This window comes from Dermacentor variabilis, chromosome 1 (genome assembly GCF_050947875.1).
Source record: "Dermacentor variabilis isolate Ectoservices chromosome 1, ASM5094787v1, whole genome shotgun sequence".
NCBI classification, from domain to species: Eukaryota; Metazoa; Arthropoda; class Arachnida; order Ixodida; family Ixodidae; genus Dermacentor; species Dermacentor variabilis.
The window spans coordinates 114,874,354-114,892,566 of record NC_134568.1 but is presented as its reverse complement, the minus strand read 5'-3'; the positions used below and the strand labels follow the sequence as shown (position 1 = coordinate 114,892,566).

General features: G+C 43.4%; 1 protein-coding gene and 1 long non-coding RNA gene across 2 annotated transcripts in view; one reads left to right on the top strand and one right to left on the bottom strand.

Annotated features, from left to right (window-relative positions):
• The first annotated feature begins 271 nt into the window (after window positions 1-271).
• On the top strand, window positions 272-4,169 carry LOC142583250 (uncharacterized). The gene is made up of 3 exons (XR_012828581.1): window positions 272-361; window positions 2,975-3,012; window positions 3,619-4,169. It is a non-coding gene; the product is annotated as an uncharacterized LOC142583250 (long non-coding RNA).
• Window positions 4,170-4,434: 265 nt separating this feature from the next.
• Window positions 4,435-18,213, bottom strand: part of LOC142583242 (uncharacterized) — a 51,636-nt gene continuing 37,857 nt past the window's right edge. Inside the window, exons 7-8 of the mRNA XM_075693635.1 lie at window positions 14,781-14,826; window positions 4,435-7,494 (exon numbers count right to left, since the gene is read on the bottom strand). Coding sequence (XP_075549750.1) covers window positions 6,899-7,494; window positions 14,781-14,826 — 642 coding nt within the window. The 3' untranslated portion in view covers window positions 4,435-6,898. The remainder of the gene's footprint in view (window positions 7,495-14,780; window positions 14,827-18,213) is intronic.

Below are 18,213 nucleotides of genomic sequence, written 5' to 3'. Positions count from 1 at the left end.
TGTGCTTTAATTATTGTTTTAGTAGAAGAAAGATTTAAATGCTTCACATCTGGTGTGCCTACAAGTCCTGCAGGCGCTGAAAGGGCCCAAATGCCAATTGAAGAGGACAACCAGAGATATGGTAAGCTGCGCAGGGTCCAAACAATACATCTATTCAGAGGGATGTTTTTAGCTTTATATGCTGCTGTTGACACATACTCTTTTGAAGAAACATGTTCGTCTTTGATGAAAGACACGGAAGAAATATATGCTTCGTTTTTGTGTATTCTCTATGCAGATCTGCCAAACAATCCACCAGTCCAGCACTACTAGATCATTCCAAATGCTGAGCCACCTTCACGACAGCCTGCCCAGACTGAAGGTAATTTTATACGCCATAATTTTGTACTACAAATGCCATTCGTAGGTCATAACCATTCGCATCATTCAAATGTGCATTCAGTGAAATGCACATTGCATGTGGTTCTACATGTTAATTACCATGCTGTTATTAAAATACATTTGAGTATGATTCAGTGCTCATTGTGGTTTAAGCCAGGAGTCCATTCTTTTGCAAAGGGTTACGTTGCATGACCTCCTTCATAGATTGCCATAAAAACTGAAAATTTCAAAAAATGGTAATGCTTTGAATCCCACAAACTGACCCCTGTCAATGCCACTATGTGCTTTTGTGTCATTTTCACTGTAAATGACATTGCTTTACACGTGGCTTCATAAGCTTATCTAGACTACATTACCATGAGTGGTAGTGTGAACGAGCACTAAATTTCTAGTAAATGGTTTATTTGAAACCAAGGCACACATATACACCGAGGATGCACATGTGCCTTCACAAATGCCACGGACATTCATAAGACTTCTTGCTTTGATACACAAGAAAACAGGCACAGTACCATAGCACACACGAGAACCCATTGAAAAAAACTTTTTTTCTGGCAGTGGGAGGGTCAAAGCGCACCTAAAGTTGAAATCATCGCTTCGATAGCTATTATTTTGTTACTTTGACTTTATGTCTCTACAAAACCAAATTTTTCCGAGAAAAAAAATGGTTCACACCCACATGTGCTAAACGCAACACCAGCTACCTATTACGAGTTTTCTTGACATTATAATGCTCTCTTAATATAACCTTCACGCAACGGCCCATCTGGCTAACATTGCTAAACAACTGCTTCCTTGCAATTCACATAAGGAATTAAATGGCATTTTTGCAAGCATACATATGTTCTATCTGGTTGTGGACTACTCTTGCAAATCGTTTTTGACTTGCATGGGGCCAGAAAGCTACCCTGACGGCACAATCTGCCAGCCTTTTCAAGTCAGCATTCTGGGCAGCACTGTTGCTACTATATACTGTACTTGCATAAAATCTTGCACTATTTGAAAGGTCTAGCAGAATGTGTTGTTAAAGTAGTTTTTTCAGTCCCAAGAAGGTCAGAAGCAATATATATGAGTAGTAGTCCACTACCAGATAGGACGTACATATTCTTGCAAAAAAAGGCATTTAGTGCTTTTTGCGGATTGCAAAGAAGCAGTTGTTAGTGGATACCACAGTTATGTGGCAAGCGCTATGTCAACCAGATGGGCTATTGCCTGAATGTTAGATAGGGGATTATGATGTCAGGAAAGAATGCAATGAGCAGCTAGTGTTTCATTGTAGCCCATCTGGGTGCAAAACATACGTTCAAAAGACCTTAGCTTTGCAAAAAACACAGAGTAATAATATCAGTAATTGGAATCAGCAAAAATTGCATGTTTATCTTCACTCTGTCGCTCCTTCTGTCAGAAAAAGAATTATCATTTTTGAATGGGCTGTAGTGTGTGCTCTTACACCGTGATAGCTTTTTAGCACAAAAGGTCTTACCACTGCCTGTGGCACTTAAAGGCATATGTGTTATAAATCTATGTACTCGCATGATGAATGCACTTTTTTTCCCGAAAAATATGCGCAAAGTTGGGGGGTGCGTTCATAATGCGGGGTAAAAGTTTAAGCATTTTTTTTCCGTGGCCACCTTTATAAAAGTCAATTTCGCCCTAAATGCGAAGCATCGATTGTGATAGAAAATCTGTAGACAGCTACACGAAGTATAGTTGTTTTATCAGCAGTATAAGCTTGCAAACATTCGCTTCAACTCAAACTGAGCGGCAAGAACGCAGCACGCACAAAGGTATGAGCCGCCATCTACTTGGCCCCCGACGCGAATCGCTTTGAAGATAGGGCGCCGCGGCCGCGCAATGCGCAGTTGCTGCCCATGGAGGATGCTGTCTCCATGGGCAGCATTCTCCGGCGCCATGCGCACGATGGAAGACAGCGTTTTCCCTTCCCACTCTCCTCCCTTGTACGCGGGAGATTGAGCCACAGAACACCTATATAAATTGAGCCGCGATCGTCGACGCCCCTCGGGCGCGGTTGTGCAACACGCAGTTGCTGTCCGAGTTCAACTTCGCCGTCCCTCCCTCCCTCCCTCCGGGGCCTTTCGCGGGACGAAAGACGGCGTGCGAGATGGAGCCGCGATCGTCGGCTTCCCTCGGGCGTTTTCCCTCACACCTACACCAGGCGGAGCGCGGCGACGGTGGCAAGAATGTGCCTGGAGCGTCCATACAATTACAATCGCAATAAAAGTAGGAAACATGGTACGATTCAGCGTCCGACACGGCGTCGGACACAATAGTCGCATCCGCCGAACGTCATATCAGACGCTGAATCGTGCCATGTGTCTCCTACTTCACGGCAGCAAGTTCAGGGTGCAATGACCACGCGAGAAAAAGAAAAAAACACTTCTTGATTGGAAAAGTGGGTGCTGCATTTATTATGCACGTAAATACGGTATATGTGTGCCTCAGTGGCATTTGTTGAAAGTTAGCTTCTATCTCACTCCGCTTGTTTCTAGAATTTAAAACTTGTTTCAGTGTCATACCAACAAGACCAGATGTCAACTGTCGTCTGCTAAAAAAGTTTCTTTTCTGCTTACAGCACAGAAGCCAGACTTTTCTTACATGGAAGACTGCTTTGTAAGTGATATTTTGTTCTTCAAACACTGCTTAGTGATTTGTCATAGAATATCTCTTCATGTGTAGCACAAACACTGCATATGTGTTTAGTGCAACAAAGTTCCATTGAAGATGTCGTGTGAAGCATTTTACAAATGAGTGAACTAGATACAGCTCACCCACTCATTTCAAGTTTTTCTCTGCTCGTTGTTAGTCTGATAATTTCCTCATGGTGTTATGTAAGCACATAAGCTAAACTGTCACAATCAACTTGGTTGTGCCATGATATGTGTTAGTGGTAGAAGAAACCTGGGAAGTACTTGTATAATTAAGCACTGTAAGCCAACTTCAAGGTCAAGCAACGACGTGTGAAAGCTGAATGGTAATGTTTGGGAGGTAGTAGCGTTTGGAGTTAGTAAGAGTAGTAATGGTAGTAATTGTTTTTGTCTTTAATAAACATGTTAAAAGAAAAAAAGTGCAGTGGCCTGCTGGTAGCAGCAGAACCTGTAGCCTCTATGTGTCAAGCTAATTTGGAGGCTGCCCCTTTTCTATATTCATGGGTTGTGTGTGTACATGTAATGTAAGCTAGTCTGAAGATCACTGACCACTGCAATTTTGTTTTTGCAGTTTTACTTAAAGGATGGCTTCTGCGTTTCTGGCACACAAGCGGCCAAAATATTTGCAGACAAGAAAGGGACGCTTGTGTGCAAGGATACCACACAGGCACTGTGGAGCAGCATGTTCCTTGCCACCAGGAGTGTCAGTTGAAATGTAGCCCCCAAGAAGAGGGCATTGGGCAAGCTGCCAAAACAGCAGTTGAAGCCAAAGCTGGAAGTCATAGTGGGTAAGCTGTCACAAAATGTTAATGCCACCACTAAATATGCAGCTTTGGGTTTGAATGCTGTAGTTCACTTGACACAGTAAACATTTGGGTGGGTTGCGGTTACACTGGAATGATGGAAGGCAGCACAGTAGTATCTCTTTCCATTGCTTTTTATTGCTTGGTAGCAACCCAAGAAATTTGTGCAAAGCCCGTCTACAGCATTATACTTTTTTCTCTATGCTTCCATGCTTGAAAATGTAGTTCTCAAGATGTGCTGATAGTTTTCGTCTATGGGAGTGTATTGTGTTGTTATATTACTATATTTTGCAAACCATGAAGTCAAAGCAAATGATTTGAAAACACTTATGTCCGCACTGTCACAGACAAATGAACACTGGAAGACTTGGCAACAGCCATAATTTTCAGACAGATATCTATGAAGTAATGATCACAAATTTTCATTACATTGAAGTGCACAACTTCTTGAAATGCATAATCCAAGTTATCTTAAGTGAAAAACGTTTCAACTCAACCATGTAATTGATGGAAGAACACAAGGGTCGTTGTGTTTATTGCGCTAGTCTTTCGGGATATTGAAAAATTTGTTTACAAGGCCAAAATGTTTTGTATTAACAGAGCATGCCTTTATTGTGGTGTCATGGGAATGAGCAAATGTAATTGGCTGAAGCATCTAGTACACAAATTTTCCTTGAATTAAACAGTGGTACATTTGCCACTTCAGTCTTAAGTTATTGCTAGTGCATAATCTAATTTACAGATAAGTTAGCATTTTGTCATTCTTTGTCATAATGAGACATAATTTTTTATATTGCCTTTGCATTTTTATCATTGTATGATTTCTGAAGTTGTTTTTTTTTCACTTATACAAGAAACATTATAATTGTTTTGAGCTACAATCCAGCACTGGGGCCAGAAGAAAAATTTGGATGTGTCAGACACACTGAAAAATTTGTCGCACCTTCTCACAGAAAAAATACAAGATATTTCGAAGGCCCTTGAAAGCTGGAATTCAAATTTAAGAAAAAAATAGCTGAGCTACCTTTGTTGTGTGAAATCCATCAGCAGAACACACTTGTGGTAGGCTTCTGCATGGGCCACTTTAAAAGGGACCAACTGGGATCAATAACAATGGGGACCCACTGGAACCAGTTGCAACAGGGCTACTGGAACCAGTTTCAACTGGGACTAACCGGGAATTGTTCCATAAACCAGATGAACTGGGACCAATTGCATTCCCAGTTGCAAATTCACCTGGGTCTCAAAGTCTTATTTTCATACAGTTAGAAATGCTAAGACTACAGAAAACACTTCGGAAAGAGAGCAAATACAAAGTGCCAAAATTTTTGAGATTATATATCAAAGCACACTGAACAAGTGCAACAAGATGCCACACAACAATTAGTGAGACACACTTCATTATATGAATACTTCTGTAGAACCAACATTAGGCTCTTGTGACTTCTAAGATGCATTTGGCATGGATTTGAGAAAAATAACATGCGGCATGACAGCATAAAATTCTTGTTTAACAAATAACTGGACCAGAAGTGAAATATTGCATCAGCACTTGTATGTGAAGTAACAAGCAATAACATAAGCTGGCAACTCACTATGAACTGCAATCTTGTTGCTGCTTGTAAGTAAACATGGCAAAAAGCACAAGGTGGTATACAGTATAAAGAAAAAATATTTTCAGATTAAGCACAATACTACTGCTACATGTGCAATGCATGTATAGAAAAACAGCATTTTGTCAAAAATTGATGCTGCTTTACGGTAGCTTTGCAGCAAATTAAAATATGGAAGATCACAAGCATTTTGTAGTCAAACCAGCTGACAAAAGCAAAGATGTAAGCCACATGACATTAAGAGCATTAAAACACGGCAACATTTTGTCAAAGCACAAAGTACATTAGGACCAGCGCTGAACCAATGGGCAATACTATCTCAAACTAAAATAAGGGTTTTAGGCAGTGTAAGAGAGTTCAGAGCATCCCAAACGCCTGTGGGCAAATATATATTTGCAGGGCATTAAGAAAAATGAACGTTCCTGCATCTCGCAACAGATTTGTGAACTCTAAAAATTGACTAGCACGTGCACCTTTATCAAAACTATGGTAATATGACTGAAGTGTTGAGACAGCCCCATTTAAAATTGTCATACAATAAATGCTCACTGTATGTATTCATCTGATGACACAGCAAGAATATCCAAACAAACCGTACGAATTTAGGTTTACGCAAGACAATAAATGCTATAAATCGTCATGAATTCTATGCGATATATTTTTCCTCAGTTGTGCATTTGTCATTAATGCTAGTCAACCCAGAATAAGCATAAAAACTGCAAGAGCACCTGTGCCACCTTTACGTAAGCTAAGCACTCATGCTCGGTCACCAAACTTTTTGTTTAATGAGTACATAGCAGGGACATTGTTCATAAAGAGACACTTTCTAACAAGGACAGTTAATTTTCTAGCAACTGCATGCCCTGCACAGCTGCATGCAGTAAAAGTATAGCAGAGCCACCAATTCATAGTCTTCTTCTAGTAGACAACAAGGTAAAAAGTCTTGCTGACATCTTTGTAACACATTATATAACTTGTCAAAAATAAGTGTACTATTCTTTCTTTTGTCAGAGAAAATTATGTTCCTTTTATAGCACACATTAGGTATGCAAGAAGTCATCTCAGACATTATTAATGCAGCTTTTTAAGCCTATTTTCATGGCCCTTGTAATAGAGTGCAAATTCTCAACCTCAATGAAGGAGCTTACACAAAAAACGAGAAAGAAAATGAGCTCAGGAACTATAAGAAAATAAATAAGTATTTCTTGAATACACTTGCAGACACTCTGCATATTAATACACTGGATCTTACAAATGAAATGGATAAAGGTGACGTGAATGAGAGTACTGACAAGAAAATACAGTGATAAACCCCAAAATGCAGTACGGGGGATAGCGCCTGTGCTTGGCTAGCGAAACTTATAACTTGGCAAAGAAACAGAATTTCCTTTACGGAAGGTTCGCTTTCTACGTGACAAAAATGCGACTCCGTTGCTCAGTACACAACTCTGTGCCAGGGGTGGAGTGATGGCTGGCTTAGATCAGTGGGAAGAGGACCCAGTGGAACAGTAGTGTTGGATGCTTGCAGGTAGCGGGCCTCCTCCTGCTGAACAATCCAAGCCCGCACATCCTGCGTGGTGGCCTGGTAGGACATGTCGCCAGCTCGCAAGTAGCAGTCACCGTCTGAAGTAGTGTAAACCGTGTCAGGAGCACCTCGCACCATCACTTCCACAACAAAGCAAGAGACTGTCTCACGTGAATCCTTGGAAGTGCGCAAAACCGGCACAAACTCAATGGCAATGCTCTGTGGCATCAGACGAGGTCGCAGACCACCCACCATCATATCAACACCCTGGCGCAGGGCATCACGCTCCCTGTGATTCAGCATGACACCCTGCACCAAGCCCTCACGAGAGATGCCATAGTACACGGTACATGGCTGCCAAGAGTTCAAGAATGAGCAGGCCACCTTTGACAGCGTGCGGGTCGATGCCATTCGCATGTTGCGTACTGGTCGCAGTTCGTGGGTCTGGTCTGAGCGAAAGGGCACCAGGCTGTCACGCCAGTAGAAGCGGCCTGCAGCATTCTTTTCTGTTCAAAGATGGACACAAAATAAATAAATAAGTACACAGAAATTATAGAGAAAGAAGAAGCAGCAGCATACACTCAGAAGAAGAGAAAGTCAAACCATAATCAACAGACTTGTTCAAAACGCACGTTAGCAATGTGCCAACCACACAGGCCTTACCTAGCCAGGTACAGGATATACCGTATTTAGGTCAACATTTTGTTTTTTGAAAATGTTACCCAAAAAGAGCTATCAACCTATATTCGTGACCAAAGCTAATCAGTGGCATAGCCGGGACCCCCACCCCTTCCCCAAATAATTCCAGCTGGCACCCTGCTCCCTTTTATGCCTGGCACGTCGACTATGAACAAAGGTGTATATCCTTTGAACGTGCGACTATTATGGGCATTCATGTCTCAACGCCTGTCCGACGCCTTGAAGCTTACAAAGAACGAAGCAGCACAGACAAGATGATTGCGGAGGGGTGCAGCCCCAGAAGCTCCACAGAAACTTTCTGTGAAGCTAAAGTCCCTCTATACACGTTTTTGCCGGCCTGGTTAAATACAGTTAAACCTTGATACAACGCACAAAATTCTCGATATAACAAAGTATTTAACCTTTCTTAACCTCTTGTCCATAGAACACCGTGTATTTAGAACCTCAACATAACAAAGTGTGCTTTATGCAATTTCAATACAACAAAATTTCACTGCTGCCACAAACTAATACCGAGACAATAAACAGAAACTTAAGATTTAAATTATGGAGTTTTACGTGCCAAAACCATATTCTGATTCTAAGTACACGGTGTTTTCGCATTTCACCCCCATCGATATGCGGCCGCCGTGGCCGGGATTCGATCCTGCGACCTCGTGCTCAGCAGCCCAACACCATAGCCACTGAGCAACCATGCCACTGAGCAACCACGGTGGGTCGAACGGAAACTTCCGCGGACGAAGATGGTCAAAGGATTGAATTACAAGCGGCTGTTCGCAAAGGCGCCTCTCAAATCATGTGCCGCGTGATAAGAGCGATCTCCGAAGTGGAGCCGCATCATGTTCCCTATAAACTCCAACTGCGATAAGATCCTATCGCACTGCATGCTATGTACTTTAGGTGTGAGTGAAAGCGTGCAAGGGTGAGACATGAAAGACGGTGGCTTCACATGTGTCACCTTCCAGTGCAAGCAAAAAGAAAGGGGGAGGGGAGCGAGCTCACGGTAATGCGATCAAGCATGCGCGAGGGGGCAAAGTGGGAAACAAGTTGGCGAGCGTCGCATTTTCTGGCGCGCGTTTTGGCTGTGGCTGCACATGGCTGTAAGCGCGGGTGAGCGCATATGCAGCCGCACACCCTGCTTTAGAGGTAAACGGTCGCATGTGCTAAGAGTGGGCGTACTGAAACAGTGTGGCATCATGCAAGGTATGTTCTCACGCATTTAGTATTGGAAGTTGCGTAATCTCAAGTTTTGGTGACCCGTTGGAGCGAGAAGGCAGATGAAGCATTAGCTCTCCGCTGCTGGCACTTTCCATTATAGCATCGTCCCAGTGAGGACATAATCTATCAGCCGTTTGGGCGAATTACGCGCGAAAGCGTGGCTGTTTGCCTAATTCGTACTGCCGATGTAAAGATATCGTCGACGTGGCATGAAACCGTATCTTTTGTCACAGACTCCCAACTTCATCAAAAGGAATTGTTTTCTCATTCAAATTTGCATTCCAATTGTCTGATCATTTCGACAATTCTGCCGCCCCTTTCCGTGTAAGAAAAATCGATTGGTGACTGTACTTACTTGCATAAGAGGTTGAATTTCAATACAATGAAATTTTGATATAGCGAGGCAAATTACCGATTTTATTGTCTTCGTTATATTGAGGTTTAACTGTACCGCCAACCTACCTTCCTCTCCTCTGCGCTCCTCCCTCACTCCCCCTCTCAGCTTCTGCTGTCAAGCGGAAATTGCGTAGTCCCAGCTTCAAGTTTTAGGCAGAAACAACACCGTGCTGCACAGAGGTGCAACCGCGCAACAAGCGAAAATTCAGGAACCGGAAATTCCGAAAGCAGGAAGTGGAAATCACAGAAGCGGTATTGGTATGAGCGACGAATCAGAGAACAGCAGTGTTCATCAAAGGTTGGCGCTACTTAGAAAAAGTGGCGCTCGTGCATAGATGGAGGGGCTTTATGTGAAGCCAGCGAGGATGTTGTTTGTGTGTTGTTTATATGGTCCCAACATCCAAGCAAAGTCACAATCTTCGGTCACAATAAGGTCACAATAATGGCAATATGTCTCAAGGACAGAAACGGCTCTCCGACTTTTGGCGAAGCTTATCCTCAAAGTGCCAACATACTAGCGAGACCTAATATGGCAAGTCACTTTCTTCAGCTGATCTATCACTGCACGATAACAGTTGTCTTTCGACAATGGAGTCGGATTGCAGTGTGCCTAACTTGACCTGTGTGGAACATATCTGAATTCTCTGATAATATTTCAATAATCTGTTCCTAGTGTTTACATGAGGTCATAGTAATTTATTAAGTGTCTGCGAGCCAGGAAATTCATAATTCATTTCATTTCTTGAATACAATATTGCGCTTCATAACCATAACAGTTGAAATAGCTACAGTCACTGAGATAATCCCAGTCGCAGACGAGTCTCCGCTCTTCCTGCAAATGTGTTGAACGGTTGTTGAAAGAAGAACCCATAACGTAGTGAATAGGTAACTTTGGGTGAAGAAACCATAAATACAAAAGATATAAAACGCCTTAATGTTTACAAGTGCACAAAGTTGGAGAGGGTTTCTCAGAGTTTATCAGGACAGTGCGAGCATCAATACATGAAGAGTTTCATAAAAAAATGTACTTGGTATCACTGCAGTTTTAGTTGTTTAAACTTTTACAAGCTCTCACTCTTACAGTCTGCGTCATTTTATTGTGGATATCATACACTCTCACCCTAATGCACAAGTTGCTATGCAGCAAGCAATCACATGGAATTATAGCCATACAGTGTAATGCCTGTACAAGGTGCCTGTGTGTGCATCACGCGCGCGTATTTGGACTATGCGGCATTGTGATTTTTGTCCAGCTTACAACTACACCTGGCATTACATAACCATAATAATCAATGACAGTATCATAAAAGAGACCTGAAAGGTTCTTAGAAACCACCGAGTGGGCGTATGCAGCCTTAGCCCTCCTCCCCACCCCTGAAAGAAAATCCTGGCTACGCACCTAAAGCTAGCAAAAGTGCCGAGTTAATGGAGCTCCTCCGTCACGCTCGCCGGATCTGTTGGCCAAGATTATCCATACTGAGAAAGGTACCGCTATTTCAAGCTGCCTATTAAACACACTTGACGGCACCGAGGACGTCATTTGGTTGCCGAGGACAACTTCTCTGGCAGTTCTGACGAGGATGAGATTTAGTAATCAAGCTTATGGTAAATAAAGGTTTCTCATGTTCAAAGTTTTTTGTTTTCTAAAAAGATATGGGTTGACCTAATTCGAATTACGATTTATTTCTCAGCCATGCGGCATCAAGTGCATTTACTGAGCACATTGAAAGCACATGCCACGCGATAAACTGGGACGAGGCAAAAGGCAGTTATCATGGAAAGGAACTTATCAACAATGATTACGCCTGGAATCACTTTTCATTTTTGTCATCCAAACCACTGAAAACATGCTCAACAGGACGCAAGGCAATCTGGGCATGTATTCCCAAACCCTGGGATGAGTGCTCAAGCATATATAAATGGATCTTGTAATGACTAGCTCATTGTGAAGAAGGGAACTGTGCAGATCCCTCGTGTCCAACTGCGTTTTTTTTAAATTGGTCAGAGGTCTGTTGTACTAATATGTTTTAGAGTGCAGCTCTCAGGCGCCCATTCCTGCAGCGAGGGTCGGCGTCACTTGTAACCGAGCAAGCAAGCACAGCTAAAGATGAGAGCGAAGGCTGTGTGCACAGTGGGGGGATGAAAAAAGCTGCGAGAGCAAAGAAGAGAGGAGGGTGCAGCGGAGCCATGAGGTGGAAAGCGGAGTGTCGATGGCAACCAGGCATGTGCGACCAGCACGGAAACAAAGCACTGGTGTGGGCTTCGGACCCACTGTGCAAGCGCTACTTTGCCTGCAGCGCCGTCACCACCGCTAGAGAATGCGCTCCGTACAAGGTATGCATTCCAGTGTTCACAATCTCTTTCTGAAAAATGGGCAATGCAACCGGTAGAAATGCTTCATCTGCCACTGCTGCTAAACAAGCTGCCCAAGCAGATTCTGCCGCCAGCAGCACCCTGTCATTCAGAATCAAATTCTTTGCCATAATACCTTATTTACTCGAAGCTAACATGCACTTTTTTTTTTCCGATAAGATGGGTCCAAACATTGTGTGCCGAGTACGACCCTAAATCTGCATTACCATATCGCCATCATTTAAAAATGGCCACCTCGTACGCACTTCGAGCCTATATTAGGGACTATACCTATACTCCGGTCCATGCACAGCAGTCAATGTTGTGGAGGCTAGAGAGACTTCTTGCAGTGGCTTCGTTCGCACATGTATATAGTTCGATGTTTTTTTACCGCAATTGTGTGCAAATGTCTTCATATAGGCTCAGTATTGAATGAAACAAGTTTTAATCTTAAGAAACACACACTGTGGTATACACCTGCTGTATAATGCATTGTTTTAGATCATTTTTGTTTTTGTTCTTTTGAGGTTTTTCATTTGCAACCCATCGTGAGGAGCCTCACACGCATGCTCGCATGAACGAACGCTGTTGGCGCGCAGTGAAGCATGGGCGGAACCTGCAGAGCGATAACTTTTCTTGACCGAGCTTCTTGCATAGCTTCCACAGCATTGACTGCTATCTATGGAACAGAGTATAGCTGCCGTAACTTCTTCTATGTGCTGTACGTTAGTGCTCCGTTCGTCTTCCCGGTCTTCATGTTTTCTGCCTTTGCTCTATCAGCATGGAAGTGCCAATTGCAAAGACATGCCGAGTTCATCACGATGCCGCAATTAAAAGGAAAGTGATCACATGTGCGGAGATGGATGAAAATCGGGGTGCATCGCGGGCGTTCGAAGTTCCCGAGATTTGCATGCGCGACTGCCGCAAACAGGAGAGGTGTCTTACTACTGCGGCTGCTACGTACGGCGCAGCCGCGCAGCCCCTATCTCGAAAGCGATCTGCAATGGAAACAGAATCTACGCATCTAGGCACATCATGCTGTATTCTCATCGTTTAGTTCACGTTGAAGCGAAAGGCCGCACAAAGGTCAATTCGCTCGCTCCTGCTACCACACTTCCTCACTCCAGTGTTTTGATAAAGAGTTTCTGCGATCATTGCGTGAGACGTGTTCATGTTTGCTTGGGCGTGCGTGACACCATGCTTGTTAATCTAGTTAGTAAGCGAATGTTTAAAAAAAAATGTTTAGACGGCCAATAAAATTACTATCCTTGCTTTTCGTATAGCTGTCTACTAATTTGTTATAGTAATCGATGCTTCGCCTTTCATGCGAAACTGCGACTTTTTTTATTTATCGCTACTTTAGTGCAATGGGAGTAAACCTGTTTTTCCAAATGACAGACAGTTGTATTTCTCTATGAAATAATGAGGTGCACGGTACTGTAAAGGACTTTTTGTTAGGTCATGGCAAATGGGTGCTCATTACAATTGAGCGCATTTTTTTTTGTCATTTTTTAGGTCACAGAAAAGGGGTGTACGTTACAGTCAAAGGCGCATTAGAATAGAGTATATATGGTATATCGCGAATTCAAAACAGCTAAACAGCTGCACTCAAAATTCGCATTAGGAAGTATTGTAATCGCCGGTGAAATTTTTTAACTGACCAGACAGTGTTCCATTAAACTCTTGACTACAAGAGCTCCTAAAGCAAGGCTGTCTTCTGTCAGGTAATGTAAAAAAAAGATAAAGGTAGACTGCTTGAGCTAATGTAGAGAGACACAAGAAACAGATACACATAAAGCAGATGATAACCCATAAGGATACCATCCTCATAATTCAGCATGCATAATACAAAAAACTGAAATGAAAAGTACATGTAGTGAAGCAGTTATTGGATAGTAAATATGGATATAACATGCCGAAGCATTAACAAACAATACAAAAGAAATCTAGAACTAGAGTAAATTAGTGCAGTAACAAGTGTGGTGGTTCTGTAAATTAGAAAAAAAAATCTGCAGATTTCAGTGATTCCTTCGGTGCTGAACTTGTATACTGCAACAGCAGCAGGCTCTAACCGAATACTGCTCCCAAGAAAAACTTTATAATGCACGCAATGTTATCCTCATCTGCTAAAGTATAGAATGTTGTAGCCTTCAAAATACATGCAGACACACCACCACCCTCAGGGTCGGTGCAATGCCTAAAACCTTGCATAGATTACCAAGTGCAAATGTTGTGTTGTGCTAACCCAGTGGTTAGCACATCCAGCATTCAGGTGTACCTGTAGGCCATGTGTTCAAATCACAGTTGCAGTAATGGGTAGTTTTGTTTTCACATGGCCTGTGAGATCGGATGGCAGCTAGGGGTCACCCAGTCTCAAAGGCCATGGTTTTAAGTGTGTGAGCACTAATTGGCTGCCCTCAGTGACTTTTATCAACTTTCATATGTAACACTTATTGCACTGCAACATCTTAGGTGTTGCACCTCTTAATGAAACCATCAATGAATATCATGCACTCATCTATTAGCGGGTCTGCATGCAGGGCTTTTGTTCTTGTACAAAGTTTATAAGTTCAGAAGCTGAAAAAAGGCAAGAGCACCAACGTCGCATAATTGTTGAATAGACAACACCGGACATTTCAATTATCATTCGTGAGTGGCTCAAAGCAATTTGACACAATTGGGTCCGGGTAAACCAACTTTCAGTGCCAATATAGAAGGTGTTAGAAGATTTTGAGCTTGAAAGATCTTCAAGGACAAGCTACTTCAAGTGACACTGGAGGAAAGTCCTGACAGACTGCTGCTAAATGTTTGCACCTTAGTTGCAACCAAAAAGGAAGAATCACTTTAGAAAGGGAATCTCTACACCTGTACCAACAAGCATCAGCTTCTTTTATAGAAATCCCAAGCGTAGAGTTCTATTCACTGATGCAACAAGTCCAAATGCCATATTTAAATATCTTATGAACAACACTCTTTTGCAAGTACAAATCATGAAGCATACAAACTTCCCGTCAATAAGACCCGAAGGCATGGTGATCAAAGATACATTTTACAGTTTAAGAGGATTAATAGCACTATATTTTGGAAAAATAATGATAGTTCTGATAAAACAAAATTTTATATTTACCATTGTAATGCTGCAGTGCCATGCTTGGTTCATCTGAAAGGTTTTCCTGAAATAAAGAAAAAAGATGTGCAAGCTGAAGTACCTGCTGCGGCCCTAGTCCCACAGACTGTCTCATTGTGTTGTGCACTTTAACAAATTTTATTGAGTGCAGCATTGCATGACCGATTTCATTTTTCCAAGCCTATTTAACGGAATACACTGTAGAGTGTAGGGCTCTCCGACACTTTTGAGCATGTTAATGAAACAGTTGCAGTTACTGACCAAACCAAGGTGAAAAAACTAATGTTTCAGAGCCCATACAAGTTCTTTCGTCACACTCAAACTTGGTGTGCCACTCACTGTGACCAAGTGACTGGTACAAGTTCCAAAACATGTTTTCAACGAGAATAGCACTGTTTGCCTACTTTAGACATTTTGAGCCTGGCCTGGCCTGGCCTGGCCTGGCCTGCCCTGCGCCTGGGCCTGCGCCTGCGCCTGCGCCTGGGCCTGGGCCTGGGCCTGCGCCTGCGCCTGGGCCTGGGCCTGGGCCTGGGCCTGGGCCTGGGCCTGCGCCTGCGCCTGGGCCTGCGCCTGGGCCTGGGCCTGGGCCTGGGCCTGGGCCTGGGCCTGCGCAGCCCGGCCTGCCTCCCTGCCTGCCTGCCTGCCTGCCCGCCCGCCCGCCCGCCCGCCCGCCCGCCCGCCCGCTTGCCCGGATGCCTGCCCGCCTGCCTGTCCGTCCGTCCATTCGTCCGTCTGCCTGTCTATCTGCATTTGCGCGTCTATCTGTCTGCCTGTTTGCATCTGTCTATCCGTCTGTCTGCTTGCCTGCATTTGTCTATCTATGTGCCTGCCTGCATTTGTCTGTCTGTATGTCTGTCCGTCCATCTATCGGTCGGTCCGTCCGTCCGTCTGCCTGTCTGTCTCTCTGAATTTGACTGAGGGTCCTGTCTGAACACCAGGGCCCTCAGTCCTCACTCTCGAAAAGTCTCCGCTTTTAATACTGTCGTCTTTCCTAGCCGAGTGGACTAGGGAATCTGAAAACCGTCCAGCAGCAAATCACCATCGTCGACTCCATTGCAATATCACACCCATGCTCGCTATAACGCACCTATAACTCCACCTCCGAAGAGATTGGTTTGGAATATGTGGCAAAAAAGTAATTTGCGCCCCTCAAATCGTCGATGTTGTCCCGATCCTTTTCAGCCTTCACTCAGGCTGACAGGTAAAGGGCAGGGTGAGGGCTTTTTGTAGGACCCGTCAAGAGTTGGTGTCCGTGCGGCATTGACGTCTGGATAGGCGCTGACGGAAGAGTGGTGATTTGTCTTGTATTAAACGTCTAATTAACTGTGCCTCCTAAATAATTGTCGTTGTTCCCCTCCTTTTCATCCTTTGCTCAGGCTGACAGGTAAAAGGCGTGGTTAGGGCCTTTCTCGCACCCATCAACAGTCGGTGTCTACGCTGCGTTGACGTCTGGATAGGTACTGATGGATTATGGTGCTTTGACACATGGCATTCATCCAATTAACGCCTTTGTGATGTTGAGACGTAACACTGTCATGGTTGTTCTATTGTTATCATTACACCCAAGTGATATCTTACTCTCATCATGCCGTCATCATGACGCCTTCTACGCCGACCCAATGGTCCATGTTGTCTAATAGCTTGGGCCACTAGGTATGGGCTCACGGTCGTGATACCATCGCGATCGTTGCATCACCGTCATTCCAGCTTTGTCATCCAACACTCATCATACTGTCATCACGCCATCGTCATCATACAGTCATCATGCATTCATTGTCACACCGCCATAGTGATGCTGTCGTGACTGTTCAATCGATGTCATTCCAGCTTCGTGATTTGACTCTTGTCATGCTGTCATCGTCATGCCTCCTACTCTGACCCAGTGGTCCAAGTTGTCTAACAGCTTTGGCCACTGATTATGTGTTTGGGGTGGTGATGCAGTTGTGGTCATTGCATTGTCATCATTCCAGCTTTGTCATCCAACTCTCGTCATGCTGTTGTCGTCATATAGTCACTACCATGGCTCCATTGTCGTCGTATTGCCGTTGTAGTCATGCCATCATCGTCGTTCCAACTTCATCTGACTCTTGTCATACCGTCGTCATCGCACCATCGTTGTCGCACAGGTTTCATGATACAGTCATTGTCACACCATTGTCATCATACACACACCCCGATCCCATTGTGCTTATGCCGTTGTCTTAATATTTTCGCCACTGCATCGTCGTCACACACTCATCATCATGCATTTATTGTCATACAGTCATCAGGATGTCATCGTGGTCGTTCCATCGTGATCATTGTAACTTTGACATCTGACTCTCATCAAGCCATCGTCGTCATGCCATTATCATCATGCCATTGTCATCAATCTGTCATTTCACCATCCCATTGTCGTCATGCTGCCATCATCATACCACCTTTGTTAAGCCACTGACATCATTCCTTGTTCCATCATTCTATCATTATCATGCTATCATCATTCAATAATAATTACGCTGCTGCTGTCATGCCATCGTCGTCATCGCGTCGGCGTCCCACACACACTACCATGCATCCATCGTAATGCCGTCTTGGTCATGCCATCGTCATCACTCCCACTTCTTCGTCAAGTTGACATCGTACTGTCATTGTCATTGCCATCGTTATAGCATCGTCATGATTTAAGAATAGACATCTCATTGTCATCATGCCATCATTGTTATATGTCTTTGCCATTCTATCGATATCATTTCTTCTACATCATTTCATAATCACTGCATCGGCGTCACCAAAAAAATTTTTTGAGAAATTAATGTGCAGAAAATGGCTGATGCAAATAGAAGTCAATAAACTGAAAAACTTCACAAAAAACAGACAGAATAAAAGTGATCTAAGATTCAAACTTCAGAGTCCTTCTATCAGTGGCCTCTTTCTCCAAGCAATGGAATGCGAGCAGTCACTACTAAAAACGTATCTATCAAGTAGATGCAGAGGAAGACTGCTTCTTGGGGATGACTATTTACTGCAGCCTGTTATCGCAAGTGCTGGCAATGCTGTTACCATGAAAATAATAAACATGTGGAATAGGCGCAAGGAATGCTTAAAGTATGAGTGACTGCGACCATTCTTTAACTGCTTCAAGGGTCAACTGATTCTGTCTTTTGAAAATTTTGTTTCACCACATTTCTTGCATATTCAGAGTCACAAAAAGCATATAGCATCAGAAAAGATTAAAATTTTTCAATTCTTGAATGAGTTTTGTCAAGTTTACAGAATGTGGACCCCATGCAAGAGCGCTCTAAAGTAACACCAGATATAAGAACATAACTATTTCATGTCTAGCATACTTGGAAAGCACCCACCTAACCACTTGAAATATATGCTGGATGTAAAACATTCCGAAAAACAAAAAGAAAGGGAACCCACTGCATGATGATATACTGACATGGAG